General features: G+C 39.9%; 1 protein-coding gene across 1 annotated transcript in view; it reads right to left on the reverse strand.

The window, feature by feature from the left end:
- Positions 1-229: 229 nt before the first annotated feature.
- The window catches only part of KL (klotho), a gene marked incomplete at its 5' end in the record, with an annotated part of 36,787 nt that continues 11,738 nt past the window's right edge, over positions 230-25,278 (reverse strand). Inside the window, 4 exons of the mRNA XM_082675532.1 lie at positions 230-850; positions 1,378-2,479; positions 8,094-8,362; positions 9,117-9,627. Of these exons, the coding sequence (XP_082531658.1) occupies positions 513-850; positions 1,378-2,479; positions 8,094-8,362; positions 9,117-9,627 (2,220 nt within the window). The 3' untranslated portion in view covers positions 230-512. The remainder of the gene's footprint in view (positions 851-1,377; positions 2,480-8,093; positions 8,363-9,116; positions 9,628-25,278) is intronic.

A 25,278-nucleotide genomic window follows, 5' to 3' on the forward strand; every position in this document is an offset into this window, starting at 1 on the left:
CATCTGTTCTATATTCTGCCATCTTCTTTTTCAAGGGAAACTTGGCTCAGCAGAGACCATTAGGCATATCATGGCAGTTAAGATATGGTTACTTGGGACTTAACTTTTGATTCCAATACTTGCAATATGACTTCAAGATAAACACTGCATATAGCAATGGGCACAGACAAAAAATATTCTTAATTTTGTCATTCAATTTCTGTAAAAATGTTACAGAATGGTTCCCATTTCTCATGCTTCTGTTATAGAATGTGCTGCAGAAATGACAGCCCCTGTCAGTATTTTTTTAACACCCCCCTGCCAAAAAGAACAAATCCAGGCACTATTCACATTATTCAATATTTTACAATCACTTATGCTCATTTCAAAAGCTCTGTCAAATGCTACAAAAAGGTCTTCTAGAAGTCAGATATATAAAATCTACAGTTTCACAACACTGAGAAGTACAAATGGTTAACAGCTGCTGTGTGTGTACAATTATTTCAAATCAATGAATGAGAAAAATATCAAGACTATTTGTAACTTCTTCTGCCTCTCTTAGAGTAGTAAAAAATAAGAGAAAGAGAAATAATAAAAGCAAAAAATAGAAAAGCTATGAAAGCCAGTAAAGACTTTCGGGTATGAAAAAAGCTGCACTCTGTACACAGGGTGAATTCTTCTGGACAAAATCTTCCCAGGGTTTTGGGACCTGGGAAGCCATTGTTGTCAATAATTTTCCTGTAATGTTTCATGGATGGTTTGGGCTCAAACTGATTTGCAGCATAACGATACAGGCCAAACTTCGGAGCTGTGTGATCATTAAATGAATAAGCAAAGTATCCACAAAGATTGATACCATCCAATACATAGGCTAGAAAAACAAAAGGACAGGAGAAAAGTTATGAAAATATTTTGCACACAACACTTTGCTTTTACATAGCCCTGGCATATCAGCAAAAATGTCAATACCATTTAATAAAGCTTCAGATTTAATTAGATTTAATCAGAAAAGGCTTCTTATATCCGAAGACAAAGAGGTAAATACATTTAACATAGTAGGCTTTACATAATTAAGCCTACTAGGATGCACCTGGGTTAAATCTTTAAGTATGTGAAGCAGTCAAGACTGCTGTGAAGCCATCTTATATGGAGGACAAGATAGTCCAGGGTTTATTCCACCCAGAGTAGGTGCGAGGGATATTCCATCTTCCTCTTTTAGCCAAACTCCTTTATCCCTGGGGAAAATACTAGCTAGCACTTGGACTTTTTCAGTGTGTCAAGGAATAGATAGCACTTTCTCTGCAGGTGATAGTGTGTGTACGTTTGAGAGTTTCTATCAGGTATCAGGCTCTCAGGTGACTTAACCCTCAAGAGACCGCTGTTTCGGGGGCTCCTTACCTTTCAGAGCTTCGTTTATGTAATTCTTCATGTAATACACCCTCAGATTGTCTTCGGCTGCGTGCGGATCATCGTCGATGCCGTTGGAGATTATATACATGGGGAGGTCTCCGTACTTGGACTTCAGCCAATTCAGTACCTTGCGTAACCCCCAGGGCACCACGGCCACCTGACTTGGGGAGTTGAGCCAGGTGATGTCAGTCATTTCTTGCACCGCCAGGTAATCATTATATTTTACTGGATCTTCTTTTTCCCAGTCTACAAGGATGGTGGTGTAATGGCTTAAAGCTAAAAAGTCAAAGGAACCCCGGATTAGCTTTTTTTCCTCGTCAGTGAAATAAGGCAGGAGGAAATTGTTCCTCTGGTTCAGCCAGTCCCTCATCACGCGTGGATAATCCCCGGAGCCGAAAATGGGCTCGGCCAGCCAGCCAATGTCAAATTGCAAAACCCGCTCGGCCACTTCTTGGTCTTTTGGGGAGAGAGGGCAGGCCGGTTCTATCCAATCCGCCTGCAGGGCTATGGATATTCTACCCTTCTGAGAGCGCCTAAACTTCTCATCGTACACGCGCCAGGCCAACGCGTGGGCCTTCAGGACGTGGTGCCCCGCGATATACGTCATGTTCCGCGTGGACGGCTCGTTCATCGTGATCCAGAACTTGACGTGGTGGCCGAGGTCTCGAAAGCACAGGCTGGCGTACTCTGCAAAAGCCAGGGCGGTATGAGGGTTCTCCCAGGCGCCGTGCCGGGCCAGGGGTGGCGGCAGCCCCTGGTGCGGGGCCGCGGGGCGCCACAGGGCCACCACCGGCGTGATGTTGGCGCGCACGAGCTCACTGGCCATGCAGCGATAGTAGCGCAGGACCGTGCGGTTGACCTGGGACTGGTTCCCCAGCGGCAGGATCAGCGCCCAGTCCAGGGAAAAGTGGAAATGCGACACGTGCATTTCCCGGAGTAAGGCGATCTGGGGCCGGATGGCGGCGAAGTCAACGCAGTAGGATTTCCTCTTCTTGGTCACAACCCCGTCCACCTTAATAAGCCTTTTACTGTGGTGGACATCCCACAGGTAAACGTTGGGGTCGGTAAACTGAGACAGAGTGGTGTCCACCTGGCAGGAGGAGAGTAACCGTTAGCCTCACCTGGACGGTCCTGGAAAGTCGTTCAACGCAGTTCTTTTGACAAAACCAGCCAGCGAAATAGGTAAAATCAGAAACCTTTCTAGCTGAATTTTTAAACTATTTTTTCATAAAGAGGAAGTTCTTGGAGAAGAAAATATTTCCCTTTGATGGGTGCACATTTGTTTTTCCCATAGTCCTCTGTAACTCTGGATTAATGTTAAAAAAAATCTGAATTTTTGGGGTCACTTCAGATGACAAACATTAATAATCCTCACACACCTCTGGTCTGCGTTAAGCAAGCAGAATATTTTGGATGTTTTTCTTTTAGTGTAAGAAATCACTAATGATACGAGGCTTTCAAATTTAAAAAAAACGACAAAAAAATGATAAAGCTTAAAACCTGAGTGAGAGTCAGAAAATGAAACGATATTTAAGATTAAATTGCGCTTCTTAAAATCACGTTCTAAATGGAGGTTTGCTCTAGGTGAAGGACGTGGAAAATAAGCATAACGGTTGCCTTTTATTGGCATTAGAGTCCGTAACAGAATTTAGCAAACTCATTCTGACTGATGGTAGAAAGTGATAGAGAATGTGGAAAACAATTCTGTCATCCACCCATAATGGGATATTTTAACATACCTTTTTAAAAATTTCTAAATTATTTTTCTGTGACGATCATGACAATAATGGTTCTCAATCTCTGATTTACAAGCCTTCAAAATGAAAACGTATTTAGGAAAGTGGACAAATTGCAAAATCAAAATCACAAAATCCTTCCTCCACATGCCAACCATGGCAGGAATGGAAACTGAAAGTTCATCCCAAGGACCCGCCACCAAAGCCAGTTTTCTCCTCAGAAATAATCCTGTTAGAATTGGTTCCTCAGTTTGACCCTCTATATAAAAGCTGGGGTCAAACTCTGGTTTTGAATCTCTAGCAGAGGTTTCCTTGCATTTTTCAGGCCTGTTGCAAATGAGCTTCTGTTTCTCTAGAGGGGTCAGTGCTGTGCTTATAAAGGAAAGTAATAAAATACAGCGTGTCAGAGGGAAATTGCTTTTTCTGGAGAATTGTCCCTTGTAGATCACCCACACATGCATTTCCTCTAATGCTGTGGGAATGCTGTCAGAAGTATTTTTCCACTGTGATGCACCCACAAATCATGTTTCCTCAGCTTTGCAAGAGAAAATATTTGTATACTCTTTGGAAGTGAAAGTGTTCATAGCTTGAAGGAATTATTTGGATTATTTTTAGAGCTTGAGTTGACAAAATTCGTAACTTTTCTATCATAATTGTTCCAGAACAACAGCTTTTATTCAGTCCATCTGAAAACAAACATGAGAGACTAGGGTATAATTTCTATTTATACCCTATTTCTTAAAAATACAGGACATTTATAAATGGGTGTTTAGGCAAAATTCTATATAATCTCCACTGATGTACTGACTTATTTCTTAATAAAAAAAAAAAGAAAAAGTTGAACCTTTCAGAAGGTTATAATATAGGTATTCAGTATATTACGGAAGAAATGTTTCCCTAACAGTGGCCAATGTTAAAAAAGCTCTACGTCCCCAGTACATAGCAGGTTTTGTATTTATGAGCTATGAGCATTAGTGGTTATGGGAAAACAAACCTCTTGGCTGGGAAATTAGGCCCAAGGACAGTGACAATCCATGTGAACAAGCCTAAGATCAGACTTCAGACAGGTGGTGTTAATGAGATGTTATTTTTAAAGCTTTTCAGGTGAAATGCATGCCTCATTCATACTGGGAGTTTGAAACACTAGCCAGGAGTGAAAAGATAAATTTCAATGGTTTGAGATTCACTTATATGTAGAGAATGGACTTGAGGACACCGGGAGGGGGAAGGGTAAGCTGGGACGAAGTGAGAGAGTGGCATGGACATATATACACTCCCAAACGTAAAATAGATAGCTAGTGGGAAGCAGCCACATAGCACAGGGAGATCAGCTCGGTGCTTTGTGACCACCTAGAGGGGTGGGATAGGGAGGGAGGGAGGGAGACACAAGAGGGAGGAGATATGGGAACATATGTATATGTATAGCTGATTCACTTTGTTATAAAGCAGAAACTAACACACCATTGTAAAGCAATTATACTCCAATAAAGATGTTTAAAAAAAAAAAAGTATTGCCAGCTAAAAACACCATGATGGGTCTTGCTGTTTTTCTTACCAGCCTGTGTATTTGAACGGAGGTAGGCACCTAAGTGTATTTGTCTCACTATTCCCTGGTCTGAGCACAGTGGTAAGGTACTTAATAAATATCGATTGAACGACAAAAAAAATAAAATAAAAATGAAATTCACTTCTAATGCATTAAAAGTATAGAGACCTGCTTGTAAATTAAAACTTACCCATACACTCATCAGAACTGTCCTAACAAAAAGCTTGTTTTTACTTTGTCAGTTAGGAAGTTATTAGCTTGGGAAGAGAGCCGTCACAGTAGTACAAACGCTCCAGGTGAAAAGCAGAAAGAATAAAAGAGCAGTTGCAGCCTTTTCCCACTAGAGAGCTTCTAGAGGAGCTGCGGTCCGCAGAGGGTCTGTGTCTGGCTGGGTCAGCAGGGAGCGGGCCAGGCGGCTCGGCTAGGTGAAGGTAGCAGGGGCCCTGAGCTGTGCAGCCCGAGGGCAAAGCTCCAGGGCTGATGGGTGGCTGGCATTAAATCAAAGTCTAAACAACTGCCTCTAGGGAGCAGAAAAAGGAATTCTCTCCCTATCTCCCTACGTCTTCGCTGCCTGCCGTACTTGTCGCCTCTGATCAGAGTTCTTCTTCTCCCTGGAAGAAGTAAGATGTACTCTTAAAACATTCTCACCACTGACCAGTTCCCAAGGCAGACACAGTCCCTGGATGGGAACAAAGCAGGAGTGAAAGGGCTCCCCACAAATGTCCCCACTGCTCCCTGGGTTCATACCATCTGCACAGAAACGCTGGCGGAGCCTTCTCTCCTCAAAAGACAAAGCTGGGAATTACCAGCCCTGGCTGGGCTGCTGTCAGAGATGGGACAGAGCACAAGCCCTCAGTGACTAGGGTCCCAGGGTCCAGCAAGAAGCAGGCTCAGAAGAAGGTCAAGAGGTAGAAAAAGGACCAGGGACCAACCAGGATGCACTAGGAAGTGGCCTTCCCCGCTTCCTTCCTTCCTCCTTCCCTCCTCCAACACTAGCAGCACCTCTGCCGCTTCAGATCCTACTTGAACCCCCACTGTGGATCCCACTGCAGGAGAAATTAGGATGGGGAGGTTCCAAATAGCAGTGGGCTGAGGGAGAAGGGGAGATGGAGGAGGGAGGAAAACCCGGAGCCAGGAAGACAAGCTACTGGGCTCAGATATCCTTGCAAACACAGCGTTCCTTGGATGCTTTTCTTTTTTTTTAACATCTTTATTGGAGTATAATTGCTTTACAATGGTGTGTTAGTTTCTGCTGTATCACAAAGTGAATCAGCTATACATACACATATATCCCCATATCCCCTCCCTCTTGCGTCTCCCTCCCACCCTCCCTATCCCACCCCTCTAGGTGGTCACAAAGCACCGAGCTGATCTCCCTGTGCTATGCGGCTGCTTCCCACTAGCTATCTATTTTACATTTGGTAGTGTATATATGTCCATGCCACTCTCTCACTTCGTCCCAGCTTACCCTTCCCACTCCCTGTGTCCTCACTGGATGCCTTTTAAATGTAAGGAAGGGACTGAAGTTGAGACTGTCCCTAAAACTAACTGGAGGTCTGAATAAGATGTAAGAATAATACAACTCGGCAAAAAAAGAATTAAGGATGGTGGTGATTTAAAAAAAATTTTTTCTTAATTATTTATTTGGTTGCATGGGATCTTAGTTGTGGCAGGTGAACTCTTAGTTGTGGCATGCATGTGGGATCTAGTTCCCTGACCAGGGATCGAACCTGGGCCCCCTGGGAGCATGGAGTCTTAACCACTGCACCACCAGGTGTTGATTTATTCTCCCATAAATCAAAGATTTCAATTTCATATTTACCAAAACAACAGCAACCCATTTCAACTAGAAGGCCTTCCCTCAGATCCAAGCGTTCTTCCAAACACCTCTTTCGAACTGAAAGGTAACAGAATATGCCGTCCCCAAATATGACTGTAGAAGTTCAGGGCATGCCACCTCAAAAATGCCCCTTCAGTATATTGATTATTTTGAGCTGCAGGTACTTGAAAAATAGCAAATGCAAGGGAAAGGCTTTCTCTGAACTCCTCTTATCTGCCTAGAGACAGATCCTCCAAAAGGAACTCAAAAGGATTGTCATAAATCCCTTTGTGGGAGTTTCACCAAGCACGGAAGATTTATCACAGGAGAGGATATTCAAAGCCAACATCACATGCAGGCAAACTTTGTCACAAACTATCATAGCTCCCATCTATTCTTTTAAGGGCCCATTCATCTTTCCTGAAAAGCATTTACTTTTCCCCTTTTCCTATTAAGATGGTATTTAAGCCTGAACTCTAAGCCACCTTGGGGAGTTACTCATTTTTCTCAGAGCGTCTCCCATGTATACATGAGGTAAACATACTAATAAACTTCTGTTTGTTCTTCTCATGTTAATCTATCTCTTATTACAGGGGTCTCAGTTAAGAACTCAGAAGGGTAGAGGAAAAGTTATTTTTCCTCCCCAGCAGAACCAGTGAATTGGCTAGAAGCACCCAACATGCTAAACCCTTTGCTTGTCTGTGGATACCAAACTTTGTCTCCGTCTTGGTCTCTATTTGCACACACAGACTCTGTTCAGCAACACCTCCACTCCCTCCCCACCCTGCTCACTTACCACCATGCTCTGTTCACACTGTCAAACTATTTGCGACCCATCATTTTCCCTCAATAGACTCCTTTGAAAGCAGGGGTCGTATCTTACTCATCTTAGTGTGTACTCCCCTCAACCAGGTCCCCTCCCCCCAGCAATTAACACTAAGCATCCAAAAAGTGCTCGCTAAAGTATTCAATCAAACTCTAGAAAACAGATTCTTTTAAAGTTGGAAAAATTAAAAATAATATTGAGGGCTAACTACACAGCAGATGCTCAATAAATATTGGTTGACCATTTTGAAGAACTTCATTACCACTGCAATTCAAAAACTGTTGCTAGAAATGGCATTCCGATCAGTGAATCATAGAGCAAGTGTTTTTCTTTCTGGAGCTATTTCCACAAGCTTGGGGGTTCCACAGTTATGCCTCAGGAGGGCTCTGCCTAATGCTCCTGCTTCAATCTCAGCAGCTCCACCAAGATCTCAGATAATGTGGAGTTCTGTTTTATATCTTGTTTATGGAAGAACAACTACTTTAAAAGGGGTTGAAAACCATGGTATTAAAAGAGACTGTTTTATCTTTCACTATCCTATCAGATCTTAAAGATGGATATATTTTTAATCTGTTCCCCTTGGAGCTGATTTAAAGTGCAAGATGAAGCTAGGAAGATTTTTGGAGAGAAGAGTGCAGCGTGCCTTTAACGTGCTCACTAAGGAACCGTGTTTGGCCTGAGGAATGGACAATGTGCCATGACAACCTAATAAGGAAGTACTACTTACTAGTGATAGGGCTTGGTGAGACTGCGGATTGGTTTTGTCAGCTGACTTACTTGAATGTAGTTGTCAACAATTCCCCAAGCAAAGTCACAGGGAAATGTCCCTTCTAGGGGTTGATTTTCAGGTAAAGGAGGGAAGCCATTTTTCTCTATCAGCTTCTGGTAGAACAAGGCTGAAGACTTCGGCAACAACTTCTTATCCTGGCTTAGAAAGTCGACGTAGAAGAGTCCACGTCTGATGCTGTAGCCTCTGTGCCACTCGAAGCCATCCATGAGGGACCACGCGGTGTACCCGATGACATCCACCCCGTCCAGCCTGATGGCTGCAAAGGAAAGAGGACAAGAGCAACATGACCCTGTGATGGGCACTCGTCTCATGATTCAAGAGCATTTGAGGATTTTACTACTTCAGTAAGTATAATGCTTATTGTTTGGTAAACTGATGACCCTTCTCACTGATGAAAGGCTCTAAGAGAACCTAGATAACTCTACAAATATTACTAAATGTCTTCACAGATAGGCTTATCTCCAATATGTTTTTATCTGAATTTCCCTTATTTCTAGTGGGTGCCCTTTGGGCCAAGATATCTTGTTCTACTTTCTATCCTAAGCACCTATCTTTGTGCCTGATGCAGTAAATGAATTAAGTCTTCAAAGGCATGGACTACTTACTCTTTTCTTCAGAAAATACTGATATTCCTTTTTTTCTTTAATAAAAAGTGTTTTATTCAGTACAAGCAATCTGAACTGAAAAATGTGTACAGAGATCTAGATATCTTGGGATTTACTTAATCTTTAATATAATCTAAAAAATCTAGAGTAGTAACTCTGAAAGTCTAGTAATTTTAAACATTATAACCCAGTTTCTCATTTATGAAACGAGTTTAAAAAATTAATTCAAGTTCCTCAAGGTCCCAAATGAGAAAGGTGTTACATAAATGCATTCCTACTATTGCCAAAATGAATTTCTACATTTTGATTAAAAACTATAAATTCACACAGTTTATTAAGATCATCTTAAAGATTGTTTTTCCAGTGGACTCTGGCAGAAAATTAGGATTTTATCCATAATCCTACCTTTTAAGGTTTCCATTATGAATTTTTTGAGGTAATACATATATTTGGCATCATCTCTCTTGGTGGTCCCTGAAACAAACCAGCCATTTTCCACAATAAATATTTGAGGGTGGTTATACTCAAGGTCGATCCAGGAAAGGAGTTGCCTCAGGCTGGGAGATTCCAACTGACGGAACTTCATCTGAGGGTCCAACAGTTGAAAACTCAAGGTTGGTCCAAAGGAAAGAGCAAAAAAGTCGGCTGTTCCCTTGATGAACTTTTTCTCAGATTCAGTAAAATCAGGCAGAAGAGATGAAAGGTTATTCTTCATGCTCTCAGGATAGTCCCCATCAATAAATACGGGTTTGGCAAACCAGCCTAGGACAAAGTCAAGAGATTTCTGACATTCTTTGATGCTATGTTCAGTCATCCTTCGAGGACTGATCCAGTGGGAGCTCAGGGCAATGGACACCTGGCCTCCCTGAGTGGGGCGGAAAGAAGTATTGTAGAGATGCCAGATCTTGGCGTGAGCCTATAAAGAGAAAAACCACGGTGAATTTATCTCTGATTGTGAGCAGAAATACAACATGTATTTGAATCCCCATTTCTAGTTGTATCTGTTTCTCATCAAGTCTAACCTAATGACTAACCCCACAATGTAAAAGTCACCTGGAACCAATAAATAATTCCAGAGGTAAGTCAGCCCACAGTGAGCTGCAACCATAACTGGAATCATTTCCACTGTTTTTCAGCAGCCAGTGGAAAAATGTGAATTTCTTGTGTTGAATATGTAGTTATTATTCATACTTTGAAAAGTTAATGAAATAAGAATTTGTTATAATATCTTACTACTTAAATGACTTTGGATTATGTAGTTTTTAATTAATAGCCTTCGCGAAAAGAGTCAATCCCGCATCTGTGATTACACCAGGAATTTCTAAATAGGATTATATTTTTTTATCCTAAGAGACCGGGAGTTTTCAAGTCGACTTAAATTGTTGGAGTCAATTTAATATTTTGTATTCATGTCTCATAACAAAAATTCTAACACATGTTCTCACAATCTTTGTTCTTCTCTAAGAAGAATCAGCGCGGTAAAGAACCAACTCCGACATCTAATCTTGGCCCACCACCCAGTACTCTGGGACATGGCTGGCTTCCTGCCGATCCCCGCAGGGTATAAGATACAAGCCAAGAGCAAAAACACCTAAATGCAGCTTTGAAGAGATCAGATGTCCACAGTGAATCAGCAACTCAGCTGGGTGTTTCCTACAGCAATGAAATGGGCTTTGCTTCCATTAAATCAACTTCAGACTCCCATAAAATCTTGCTGACTTCTGATATCTTATTTTCATTTGTCTCCTTTCTATTTACAAAGAATAGTGTTTTTTTCCTCCCTTACTTGAATTAGGTTTTTCTTTACTTTTGAATTCCTGATTTACTCCCCCTGTTTTTCTCCAAATGCAAGAGCTGTTTATCAGCCTTTTGCTCTCCTAATATATTCTCTTGGAAAATTCCATTCTAATTCTCTGTTTGACTCACATTCTCCCAATGATCATGCCAGTTTTCATTCCACTCCCTGGGCCTGAAGAAGCTCTTGCACTCATATGCCAAACTTCCTCTTCCTTGTTCCTTAATATTCTGCTCTCAGTTCATTTCAGTGCAGGTGTCCAAGAATGGCCTCATCACCATTCTTATGAGTTCAGCCAGATATTTCAGTGGAATCAAATAGTGCATGTCTTTCATTTTTAGTTTCTTAGTAAACATCTACTAGGTTTCATTTCACGGAATGTGTTTTTTCATGACCTAAAGCAGCTATCTATATGCTAGGAAGGAAATGGAGAATACAATATTGATCATAAGAATAGTGGCCTTTGCCCATGTGATTCAAGAAACTGAGGCTTGATTGTGCTATGCTGCTGGATTTGTGATGTACCCCCCCTTCTCTATCTTCCTCACCTTCACCACCCTATCTCTCCCTTCCCCACTGACAAGAAATCTCACCAGTTAACAGTTAAACAGAAAAGAGAAGGGGAAATCCACGCTGTAGCACTCACGATGTTAGCCTAGAGGACTTCGCTAATTTGGCTGATTTGAAGCCCGTGGATAGTCATGGCCTAACCCTAACAGACATACCTCTACAGGACAAGCACTAAGAGGGGGGAGTCAGGAGGCCAGGGAGAAGTGGCAGCAACCAAGAACTTCCTGATATGGGTCAGTTTTGCAGGTAGCTGAAGTCAGAGCCATACAGTAGAACTGTCTACAATCACAGACCACTCTTCTAACCTTGAGTACTTTGACATGGCTCAGAGGAGGTCTGGCAAGGAAACGAATGACCCTGGCTATAGGGAAGTGCACACGTGGCGTTTGATATCAGATAAAATTCCTGCTCCATCACTTTTTTGTGTGCCTTTGACCACATAACTTAACCAGGGCAGGTAAAACTAACTTTCCTCTGTCTCTCACAGGGCTGTAATAAGGATTAAATGAGATACTTTACACAAAACACCTAACAGAGTTTCCACATGGTAGGGTCTCCATGAATGCTTATTCCTTCTCTCCCTAAAGGATCAACAGAACAAAAAGAAAAACACAGCAGGTAAAGGAAACGCCACCTGCTGAGGAATTCAGCCCATAGCATCGCTGTGATATAGTGATACGACCTGGAGTTTGGATTAGAAGAATCTCAAGTTTGGATACCAAATCCTCTGTTACCAGTGTGAGCCTCAGGTACTTCTTTGAACAAATGGGAACAGCATCTATTCTCCTTCAGGGACATTGCAAGGATTAAATATGATATAAGTGAAAGTGTTTTTCAAGTGGTCAATTATTTTAGAGAAGTACAGTATAAATTTGTAGCACTGGAAAGTGTGGTGATTAGTTTTATGTGTCGACTGACTGGACTGAGGGACCCCCCACATGGCTGGTAAAGCATTTGTCAAGAGTTTAACTAGCTACTTCATGGTATTCTGCCTTGGCATCCATTTTGTTTAACTGTGTGTCCTACAGGGAACTTAAACTGACACTAGCCCCTCATGCAAGCGCATGCCCTGCCTAGATAGCAGCCCACAATCACAAACAAGTGTAAGTTCCTGAGATGACCTCCCCAATAGCCCCTGTGATCAACAGGTCTCCCATGCCTCGCAGACTGTATATGCCTTATGCACCCCTTACAAAAGACCCCTGTGGGGCTTACCAAAACCCCTCTTCTGGTTTGAATTGACCAATCTGGCCCAGGAACCCCAAAGCACTCACACATGGACCCTATTAAAGGCATGAGTCCAGGGTTCTGTCTCTCTCCCTCTCTCTGTGCTCTGCCTTAACCACCCCATGTGGTCCCTTAAGGCATGCTACGTACTTCCTCCAGGACCTGTGAGTGACAGACTTCTCTGCTTCAATTTCTCTTTTTTAAAATAAGGACATCACAAGAAAAAAAAAAAGCTACAGACCAATAGCCCTTATGGGTATAGATACAAAAAAAACTCCACAAAATACTGACAAAACAATTCCAGCAGCATGCTAAAAGGAGTATATACCATGATCAAGTAGGATTTATCCCAGGAATGCAAGGATGGTTCAACATATGAAAATCAATCAATGCAATACATCACATTAATGGAATGAAGAAGGGGAAACCCCGTACGATCATCTCAGTGAATGCAGAAACGGCATTTGACAAAATCCAAACGTATTTCATGACAAAAACACTAAAAAAAAACAGGAATAAAAGGGAACTACTATGATGTGATAGGGGCATTTCTGAAAAACCCACAGTTAGCATCATACTCAACTGGTGAAAGACTTTCCTAAGATCAGGATCAAGACAGAAACAGTGCATTGCAAGTTCTAACCAGAGTAATTAGGCAAGGGGGAAAAAAAGGAAAGAAGTCGGAAAGTAGTAAAACTATCTCTATTCACCAATGACGTGATTCTACATAATTCTTTTGTGCTAAAGAATTCACACACACAAAAAAATTATTAGAGCTAATAAGTGAATTCAGCAAATTGTAGGATATGATATCAACATTCAAAAATCAGTTGTATTGGGCTTCCCTGGTGGCGCAGTGGTTGAGAGTCCGCCTGCCGATGCAGGGGGCACAGGTTTGTGCCCCGGTCTGGGAAGATCCCACGTGCCGCGGAGCAGCTAGGCCCGTGAGCCATGGCCGCTGAGCCTGCGCGTCCGGAGCCTGTGCTCCGCAACGGGAGAGGCCACAGCAGTGAGAGGCCCGCGTACCGCAAAAAAAAAAAAAAAAATCAGTTGTATTTCTATACAATATCAATGAATAATCCAAAGAGGAAATTAAGAAAATAATTCCATTTATAATAGATACAAAAAGAATAAAATACTTAGAAATAAACTTAACCACTCTCACAACTTTTATTTACACTATACTGGAGGTCCTAGCCAGTGTAGTAAGGCAAATCAAAGAAATGAAGTCATGTTGATTGGAAAGAAGAGAAAATAACTCATTCATATAAAACACGATTAACTATATAGAAACCCTAAGGAATCTAAAAAAAAATAAAAACCCTAATTAGAATTAATAAGTGAATTTAGCAAGTTACCAGAATACACTGTCAAGATACAAAACTCAATTGTATTTTAATATATGAGCAACAAGCATTTGGAAAATAAATTTTAAATACAATACCACTTCCAATAGCACTGAAACCATAAAATACTTAGAAATAATTTCACAAAAGATGTGCAAACCGACTACACAAAACAGTACTAAAAGAAATTAAAGAAGACCTAAATAAATGGAAAGAAATACCATTTTTTATTAATTTTTATTGGAGTATGTTGCTTTACAATGTTGTTTTAGCCTCCACCGCACAACAAAATGAATCAGCCAGACATATACAGATATCCCCTCCCTTTTGGACTTCCCTCTCATTTAAGTTACCACAGTGCATTAAGTGCATTAGGTAGAGTTCCCTGTGCTATGTTCAGTGTATTCCCATCACTTGTCTATTTTATACATAGTATCAATAATGTATATGTGAGAGGGATACCACTTTTATGGACTGTAAGACTCAACCCTGTTAAATTATCTGTTCTCCCTGAGTTGATCTCTAGGTTCAACACCATCCCATCCAAAATCCCAATACAATTTTTGTGGAAATTAATAAATTGATTCTAAAATGTATATGATAATTCAAAGCACCTAGAACAGTTAAAATACTCTGCAAAAGGAAGAACAAAGTCGAAGCATAATAGTCAATACAGTGTGATATTGGCATAAGGATAGACAAATAGATCAAAGGAGAAGAATAGAGACTTTTTAAAGCCCATGGCCAGCTGATTTCCAACAAATGTACCAAGGCACTTATATGGCAAAAGGAAAGACTTTTCAACAAATTCTCCTGCAACAATTGTGAAAATATATGGAGACAAATGAACTCAACCTTACACTGTGCATAAAAATTCATATGAGATAACTCATAGATCCAAATGTAAAAGCTAAAACTATAAAGCTTGTGGAACAAAACATAGCCTCTTGATTTTGGAGTAGGAAAAGATTTCTTAGAACACAGAAAGCATTAATCATAAAAGAAAAAAATTGATAAACTGGATATCATCAAGATTGAAATCTGCTCATCAAAAGTTAACAAAAAGAAAAGACAAAACACTGAGGGGAAATATTAAAAATATGTAAATGACAAAAGAGTTATATCCAAGTAAATACACTATTCCTACCAATCGATAATAAAAAAGAAACCACCCCCCTCCCCACCATGAACAAAAAATTTGAACAGACATTTCACTAGAGCATCCACACCAATGCTCAATAAGCACATGGAAAGGTGCTCAACACCAATGTCAATAGGGAAATACAAACTAAAACCACAACAGTCACTCAGACTGTTCTAAATCTGTACTCTTATTAGCTGTGTGACTTTGGACACATAATCTAACTCTCTGTGCCTCTGTTTCCTCATCTGGAAAATAGGGATAACAATAGCACCTTATGTTCACATCTTTATGACGATTGAATAAGTTAATATATGGAAAGCACTCAGAATTGTGACTGGCCATTTATGTCTATTATTCAAGTGTGGTGGTAATGTCACTTGATTTATGATTTTTAAAAGATGACTGGCTGTTGTGTGGTGAACAGACTCTAGGAGGGCAAGATGGGAGCAAGAAGACCAGTTAGGGAGCTGTTGCAATGGTCCAGGCAAAAGATGAGGTTGGTTTGGACCAAAGGAGATAGTGAGAAGGGGCCAGATTTAGGCTATCATTGAAGGTGGAATCAGTAGAACTTGCTGATGAATTGGATGTTACATATGACTTGTGAGGGGAAGAATCAAGGACAACAGAGAAAGCAAAAAATAAGGGACTGGGGAAGAGAAGCGATCAAGTTCTGTTTAGGTCATGGGTTTGACATCCCAATGAAGATGCCTGGTTGGCAGCTGGGTAACTGAGTCTGAAGTTGGAAAAGACATGGACGGTACTAAACATTCAAATGTATTTCAGAGGTGATAGTGAATGGGTCACTTTTTTTTAAATCATTCTTTAGATTTTTAAAAAACTTGAAATGGAATAATTCTTAAAGGATTAATTTAATCCTACAAATAATCTTAATTAAATGGACTGAGACCAATGGTAAAAGAACTGAAATGCAGCCCATAAACAGAATAACATTCAAATGGCTAATTTGTGTCTACTCCCTCCCCAAAAAGAGCCCTCAAGATGTTGTTTTAGTTGTAAAATAAAGGTGCACTCTTCTGAGAAAGGTCGAAGGACTAGATAAATTTCAGAGAGCACTGGAAAGTTTTTTTCCCCTTTGGCATCCTCTTACCACAAGTTCAAGAATAGTATCATGATTACACATCTAGGGACTTTCTTAAAAGTCACTGCTGCCCTGGGCTGTTACAGAAGTACACCAACTAGCCTAAATTTCATGACTGTAGGCCGAATTATTCCTCTTATTTCTATCAGCACAGCCCCATGGATTGTAAACTAAAGTTCCTTCAGAAAGAATTTCAAGCATCCTCCCCCAAAACAACCACCTAATAGAGCACATAAATAATTTCAAAAAAATAGGCCCCTATGACTTTTATCTACAAAAATAACCAGTAATCTCTGTGTGCAGTTCCTCAAAAGTTGCCTGGGACCTGCCTCTATCACCCAGGCCCCAACCTATGCCCAGGGCCTTATGTCCACCCTCGCTGATACCCAGTCAGAAAAATCATGGACTTAGGCAGCAGCTGGGCTTGCTTGACTTTATTTTGTACTTCTTAGCCAATTAAATAAGTAGAATTTCTAGCTCGATCACCAAGCCTTACAGCCTCCCACAAATTAACAATTTCCTATCAATGTATATCTCATCGCTCCCCAACCCTGCTCTTTTGCTACTGTCAGGTCAACTTCTTATTACCCCTCACCCAAGCCTGTACGTACCTTGGACGACAGCCTATCAACTCTGTAATGACATTCTACTTTTCCTCTATCATCTCTATCCCTCCCTGCCTTCTGTTTACACTTGCCTCTTCCAAGAAGGAGTCCCTAATTAATCCTGCTTCCTCTTACTGCTATTTTCCCCAGTTATTCTCTGAAAAATTCTCTCTCCTTCCAAATTCACCTCCACTCTCATCTCCCCTGTGAAGGCTTGTTTGGCTCCCCAGACACAGTAGACATCCCTTTCCCATTGCCCTCTGCACAAATACAGCTGGGGTAGATGTCATGCTTCTTCATAAACTGGCAGCTCTTCATCAAGACTGTACACTCTCCATCAACAACAGAGTTGACTTGAAACAATCTGAACATCCAACAACATGAGATTATTCATTTACTTATTCTTTTAGTCAAACATTTATTGAGTAGCTACTATGTGCCAGTCATAGTTCTTAGATTACTTGAAACAAATCTAAAAGGCCAACAATGGGGATTAGTTGAAATAACTCACAAATTAGGGGTTAAATGGAACACATTAATCGTTGGCTACAAATCAATCACTTTAATAAATTATAGTTAGCTACAGTCAAATCATAAGCAGTATTACCTAATTTATGGAATCATATGCACATCTATAAAATAAATATACATAAGACAGGATTTTGAAGAATTTGTACCAAGGGGATAATTGTTGTCATCTCTATTGAGTGGGACTATGGCCATTTTTTAATGCTGTTCTGCTATTCTGATTTTCTAACTTTTATGTTAAGCATGCATGCATTGCTTTTCTAATAAGAAAAATAAAATAAATAATAAAAGTAACTGAAATTTTCAAGTTTGGGGAATTTTCTGCTGCAAATTATTTACTAGATTATTTTCTAAACTGATGATGTCTGTCCCGCTTGTTTAGCTATGTTTTCATGTTTTGCACAAAGATGGATGACTTGGATTGTTCCAGCTAATTCTATCTCACACCATCCAACAATTACTTATTGATTTACTAATCTCCTATTGTCACACATTTCAGTTGCTCCAAAATTTCACAAACATGGAAGAACAGTTTCTTAAATTTTAGCCTCATAATTTCTGGGGGGAAAAAAGTTAGGAATGCTTAAAAGATTCACAGAAAAACAAAATTATTAATACAGAAAGTCTAGTAACTGAGATTTATTTTTGACCAAATGATCCAGTTCATTACATTATTCTCCATCAAAATGTTTTTGACCAAGTTGTAGTTCATCAGATCATCTGGAATTCACCCCAAAACTCTAAGATCCATGTATTAAGCCAAACAACTAGGATCTCTTTTCTAGCCTGGGCCACATTAGGGGTGAGTGGTATAGGGGCAACAAGCATTTAAAATATCCCCATAGTGGAATGTGGCTGGTGCCTGGGGAGGGCAGTGGAGTATCTAAGCATGGAAATTATGATTAAAGGCACAGGCATAAGAATGTATTCAGTGTTGTGAAAAATAATGATACTAGCCTAATTAGAGAAAGCGTTTAAAACTTTGTGGCTTTTGGCATATAAGTTTACAATAGAAAGTGTGGGACCAGAATATGAAAACTTTTGAATGCAAAATTATTTGGATTTGATAGAACGGATCATAACAGGTGAGCATAAACTTCTGAGACAATGAGGATCAAAATCATACAATCAAAATCATCTCTTGCAGAATGGATTAAAATGTGAACAACTGGATGCTGCAAGTTGGAACGCTACTGCCAAAATGTAGTTATGATTAAGGTCCTGGACAAAGGTGATGATTACTGGAAAGCGCCCTCACATGCGCATGTGTGTAGTGAGAGAGAAAGACTGCCCTCCTCAAAGGGAATGGTAATTTGCAAGTCCTATTCCCAAAGTCATTGGAGCTCTTCGCCAATTCTGTGACCCACCCCAGTGTCCTTCTAATAAAGTCCCTTTTCCTCTTTAACCTAGTTTTAGTTGGGGTTGGTCATTTGCAAATATAGAATTCCTAATACACATATAACCAAGTTTGAGATTCTATAAGAACTCACTCAAAGGAATGCTTTTACAGCTAGGTAAGATACAGATCAAGGCAGATTTTTTTAAAATCATGGTGTAGTTTTGGAGTTTTGTTACTTATGATCATTTTGTCTGGATTTTTCCAAAGTAGGTTACATAAAAGGCCTTACTCATTCATTTATGAATAAAAAGTTCCTTCAAATGAAGTAAAAATTATTTCATAACTCACTCTTGGTAAATACATCAATAAATCAGAGATTAGGTTTCTTGCCTCATTAATTTATCTGTACAGGACTAATCAACATCAGTTAAATCATTCTATTTAATACTAAATCATGCTGCTATGAAAATCCTTCCAAATCATTGATGCTAGGTTGTTAACAAAATATCTGGCTTGTGACCAGAATCCATCTGGTCCATTAATCACAACGTTATCGGAGACACAGAGGGGTTCCAATTCCTGGTTTTTGCACCTGTTTTTCTAATAGCAACAAAATAAGAGCTGAGAAAGGAACATGGAGGGAGACATCAGGCTAGATGAGAAAAAGCGACAAGAAGATAAAGGACTCAGATAAAGGATGTATTCCCAAGATCAGCCAAAGCACCCTAAGTTTCATCAGTCAACCAGGCTCTTTTCAGTAAACATCTATCACTATAATTGCCAAAGTAATTCTGTAATACCCTCATGAAACGGCTACTCTCTGACTTCAACAAAATTGAGAAAAGTGTTTTTCTTCCATAACAGTCACCTTTACTTTCTAAATGTTTACTTCTGCCTCCTCACCTAATTCTCCTGCTTTGACTTATCAATAGCATATGCCAACCAACTGACTCTCTCTGAGACTTCAAGATCATTTCTCAGTTCCCAGGCTCATTCATAGCTCTTTGCTTTGGAAATAACTCAATTTCCCTTGCAAGAGAGAACACTTTTCGCGTAAAGGAAAAGTGACATGTGGATGTGTGAGGTCTTCTACGTTGTCAGACAGGATAAGATTACAGGAATAGGAAATATGTTTTATGGAATAGCCTATAATAGAAAGTAATCTGCTTGCCCCTCTTCCCCCCCCCCCTTTTCCCATTTGCCTTATGTGGTAGCAGTTTCTACATGGTCTTAAGTCAAAGTTTTTCACACCACAGATTCTAGCTGTGAAATCGAGTTATGTATAGCCACAGAAATTTGAAAATGGAAATAAAATAGAACTAATTCTATTCAGAGTGCACCACATGTCATAAGGGTAAGTATTGTTTTGTGAGACTTCTGTTGTATATGTGTCAACACATAAGATGCCTTTCTTACTGTCAGGGTCAAGGTCAGAAAAGTTTGAAAGTCAGTGATCGATGTTAAGGGCTATTTTCATTCTGCAAGTATTTATTGAGCACCTACTATAGGCTTGGCCCAGTTCTGGCGCTTAGGGATCCAATAGTGAACAAGTCAGACAAAAACCTCTGCCCTCATGGAACTTCCATCTCAGCAGGAGGAGAGAAGAAAAAAAACAACAAACATAACAAACGTGAACTAAAAAGCATGTTAAAAGATGGTAAGTGGTGTGAAAATAAGGGAACAAAATAAGGGAGCCCTGGGTGCCAAGGAGAGGAGATGCCATTGCTTTTGGTAGCACTCACAGGAGTCTTTATTTTCCTTTCATTGAATATGCCGTAGTTTTAATCTTTTCATTTTCCATCTCCGTAGGACAAAATCCGTATGTGCTCCTATTAGGCAAGAATCATTTCCATTAACATCTACCCTTATAGAACTTAAAATACCCTGATCCACAGTAAACAACGAATCTAAAAAAGACACACTCCCTTCTGCACCCACAGAGAGTCAGAATCAGAGAATAGGATTAACCCAGGCACGCTGCTCAGAAGGACGTCAGTAATCCTTCTGCCCCATTTCCAAGTCTAGGAACATTTTTCCTTAGTCTCCTTTTGTGATCTTAAATAATCCCTGAAGATTATTCTTTATCACAAAAAAAGCTGGTCAGCTTGGGCTTTGGTGGGACTCATTTACAAATGTTCATCAAGGGTGTTAATTAACACGCATAAGCCTCTTGGCCCTGCAGTGTTGAGCAACTACTAAATCCAAAGAATGAGCTTCTGTCTGGGGGTTGCATAAGGAATCGAAGGCTGCCTTTTCAATAGCCACTACTATGCCAGAGGCTGTGTGTTTGTTTTTGTTTGGTTTTTTAATTGCTCTTCTAGGGTCTTCTATTCTGAAGCTAAAAACCAAACCCAAGAAAGTAGTGTTCACACATTTCATCTGCAGTACCTATGAACTCGGTGAACTCCTCTCTTCTCCAGGCCCCCAGAAAGTGCTTCTTGAGCCAGGAAGGGGTTCCTCTACTCCCACTAAGTCTGGGGTGCTGGGAGAAGCATTTTAAATGGGGTGTTCAGGATGTGCCTCATTTGAGAACGTGTCTTTTGAGCATAGGCTTAAAGGAGGTGAGGGAGCTGTGGATCTGGGGGTACAGTGGGGTGGGGAGAACATTCCAGGCAGAGAGAAGAACCAGAAAAAAGGGCCCCAAGGCACAACAGCAAGCCCTTCCTGTGGCTGAAAGGCAGTGAGTGAGGGGACAGGGGGTTGAGTTGAGGCCAAATGTATTAAACAGCTGTGAGGGTGTTTCCAGAATGGGGAACTGGAATCATAGCTGCTTGACCTGTCTTCCTTTATGAAGAAAGGGAAAATTCAAAACTGCAAGGCTTAAACATGAAAGGAAAAGAAAAAAAAGAAGAAAAGCTTTTTAATCAAATTGTGAATGACGCGGTTTTCGTTCCCCCATCTTATTTCTCACAGAGTAGCAATAAACACCAGGAAACATCCACACACGGTTTCTGCTGTAACTCCTCATGAAAGATTGTTTGGTTTCTTTAATTTTTCAGAAATGAGAATCATGTAGAAGAAAAAAAATGAGAGCTCTGAATTGAAATGTGCCTTTTTCATGACTATTATTTGAGTTATCATGGAATCATTACTCCACCAAGCAAATATTTACACAACGGGCAAGTTATTATGCGGGAATATGCAGAGATCACAACCCAGGTACACTCGTGACACCTCCATTTCTGAGCGCCGATGTGACAAGGAGGGAACCTACCCTTGGTCTAGACATTCACCAGCACACACACAAATGAAAACTGTGGGCTGGAGACAGCATGCAGTAAGGCAGTGAGCACTGCAACCAGGGGTTCAGAAAAGCTGGGCTCTTTTTTTTTTAATTGGAATAGAGTTGCTTTACAATGTTGTGTTAGTTTCTGCTATACAGCGAAGTGAATCAGTTATACGTATACATATATCCCCTTTTTTGGATTTCCTTCCCATTTAGGTCACCACAGAGCACTGAGTAGAGTTCCCTGTGCTATACAGCATGTTCTCATTAGTTATCTATTTTATACATAGTAGTGTATGTATGTCAGTCCCAATCTCCCAATTCATCCCACCCTGCCCTTCCCCCGCTGTGTCCACATGTCCATTCTCTACATCTACGTCCATTCCTGCCCTGGAAATACGTTCATCTGCACTATTTTTCTACATTCCCCATATATGTGTTAATATACAATATTGGTTTTTCTCTTTCTGACTTACTTCACTCTGTATGACAGTCTCTAGGTCTATCCACCTCACTACAAATAACTCAATTTCATTTCTTTTTATGGCTGAGTAATATTCCTTTGTATATATATGTACCACATCTTCTTTATCTATTCATCTGTCGATGGACACTTAGGTTGCTTCCATGTCCTGGCTATTGCAAATAGTGCTGCAATGAACATTGGGGTGCATATATCTTTTTGAATTATGGTTTTCTCAGGGTATACGCCCAGTGGTAAGATGGATGGAAAACCTGGGTTCTGATCCCAGTTTGATCCCTTGGCAGTTTAGATCCCTAAAATCTGAGCCTCTCAACTATTTTACCGGCCCCCCAAAATACACAAAAGCATTTCAGAAACTTTAAAGCATTATTCAGTGGTACAGGCTTTTTCAAAATTATTTTTAATTAAATAAACTCATTAATGTAGTTTAAAATCAAAGGCTTATGAAAAACAGTAAGCATCTTCCCCAGGCCTTCTCAAACTCCCACTTCTGCTCCCTGCAGACAACTACAGTTAACTTTTAGCTGTTTCTTCCAGTAATTACTACCATATTTCTAAATAATATGCTTCTTCCAACATTTAATAATTCAACATAATGAAGAGTTAGCTCTCTCACACCCCTCAATTTTCTTGCCTCATTCTCCCAAATGTCTGTTCTTATTCAAATCATTAACCAATAGTCGCATCGAGGTTCTCATATAAATATTGTTCACTGGAGAGCCAAATAGGACACTATAATATTTCTTTTTTTGTACAGCTTTTTATTTTCCCTTGAATAAATCATCACCTCACTATTAAACTTGTGTAATACTTCCTACGTGTTTTAATGTTTTCGTGATTCTCCATCATATTCACTACCCTCTATTCTATTGAGTCTACTTTTTTACTTAGAGCTCTCCCTTCTCTGCTAGATTCTTCCATCCTCCTGGTTCCATCTGGACGAGATGCTGTCTAGAACTGCTCTCGTCCTAGAATTTTTCTTTATTTCTTATGGATTATAGCTATACTTTTCTACATCTGTTTTCTCCCCGTTTATTTACTCTGTAATTTCGTTGGTGCATGCCTTCCATTAGCTTCTTAGGAAAGATTACACAGAAGGTAGGATTTATTTTTTTTTTTAACATCTTTATTAGAGTATAATTGCTTTACAATGGTGTGTTAGTTTCTGCTGTATAACAAAGTGAATCAGCTATATGTATACATCTATACCCATATCCCTTCCCTCTTGCATCTCCTTCCCACCCTCCCTATCCCATCCCTCTAGGTGGTCACAAAGCACCGAGCTGATCTCCCTGTGCTATGTGGCTGCTTCCCACTAGCTATTTTACATTTGGTAGTGTATATATGTCCATGCCACTCTCTCACTTTGTCCCAGCTTAGCCTTCCTGCTCCCCGTGTCCTCAAGTCCATTCTCTACGTCTGTGTCTTTATTCCTCTTCTGCCCCTAGGTTCATCAGAAGCTTTTTTTTTTTTTAGATTCTATGTATATGTGTTAATATACGGTATTTGTTTTTCTGACTTACTTCACTCTGTATGATAGTCTCTAGATCCATCCACCTCACTACAAATAACTCAATTTCTTTTTATGGCTGAGTAATATTCCATTGTATATATGTGCCACATCTTCTTTATCCATTCATCTGTCGATGGACACTTAGGTTGATTCCATGGCCTGGATATTGTAAATAGAACTAAAATGAACATTGTGGTACATGACTCTTTTTGAATTATGGTTTTCTCAGGGTATATGCCCGGTAGTGGGATTGCTGGGTCGTATGATAGTTCTATTTTTAGTTTTTTAAGGAACCTCCATACTGTCCTCCATAGTGACTGTATCAATTTACATTTCCACCAACAGTGCAAGAATGTTCCATTTTCTCCACACCCTCTCCTGCATTTATTGCTTGTAGATTTTCTGATAATGTCCATTCTGACCGGTGTGAGGTGATACCTCATTGTAGCTTTGATTTGCATTTCTCTAATGATTAGTGATGTTGAGCATCCTTTCACGTGTTTGTTGGCCATCTGTATATCTTCTCTGGAGAAATGTCTATTTAGGTCTTCTGCCCATTTTTGGATTGGGTTTTTTTTTGATATTGAGCTGCATGAGTTGCTTGTGTATTTTGGAGATTAATCCTTTGTCAGTTGCTTTGTTGGCAAATATTTTCTCCCATTCTGAGGGTTGTCTTTTCGTCTTCTTTATGGTCTGTGCAAAAGCTTTTTTAAGTTTCATTAGGTCCCATTTGTTTATTCTTGTTTTTATTTCCATTTCTCTGGGAGGTGGGTCAAAAAGGATCTTGCTTACATTTAGGTCTTTAATGCATTTTGAGTTTATTTTTGTGTATGGTGTTAGGGAGTGTTCTAATTTCATTCTTTTACATGTAGCTGTCCATTTTTTCCATTTTTCCCAGCACCACTTATTGAAGAGGCTGCCTTTTCTCCATTGTATATTCTTTCCTCCTTTACCAAAGATAAGGTGACCGTATGTGTGTGGGTTTATCTCTGGGCTTTCTGGCCTGTTCCATTGATCTATATTTCTGTTTTTGTGCCAGTACCATATCAGAAGGTAAGCTTTCTAAATCCCTACATAACTGTGCATTCATTGTGCTAGGAATTCAGAAGGATCTTTAAAGCTAAAGGCTTGTGTTCCTCAGTTCTGAAGGATTTTCTTATATTCTTTATTTAATAATTTCCTGCTCTCCATTTCCTTATTGTCTTTCTGAATTCTTATTAGTTTGATGTTGGACTTTTATGTTTCATCTTTTAAATCTTTTTCCCCTTTCTTTAATATTTCCATTTCTTTGTCATTTTGTACTACTTTGGGGGCACTTCTTTTCCTATATCTTTCAATCTTTTTACTAAACATCTTATTTCAACAGTCACGTTGATGTTCAAGAATTTTTAAATATTCTCTGATTTGTTCCTTTTTCAGTTTGTGTGTATTTAATTTCCTGCATAATGTGTTTTTCATGGTTTGCTTTTCTGTGTATTTATTTTATTCTCCCTGTTTCATGGTGGACACTTTTCCTCAAATACCTTTTGATGCTTGGCTGTCCATTCATATTTAAGAGAAAAGTGTTTAAAATCTAGTCAAAATTATAGGCATGGGGACACTTTATAGGCAGCAAGCTATGCTCATTTGCCAGGAAGTCAGTCACTTCATTAGGGGACCAGCCCCCAATGTCAGTGGGTGAGATCCTTACT

Source organism: Grampus griseus (genome assembly GCF_964374135.1).
Source record: "Grampus griseus genome assembly, chromosome: 18".
Taxonomy (NCBI): Eukaryota; Metazoa; Chordata; class Mammalia; order Artiodactyla; family Delphinidae; genus Grampus; species Grampus griseus.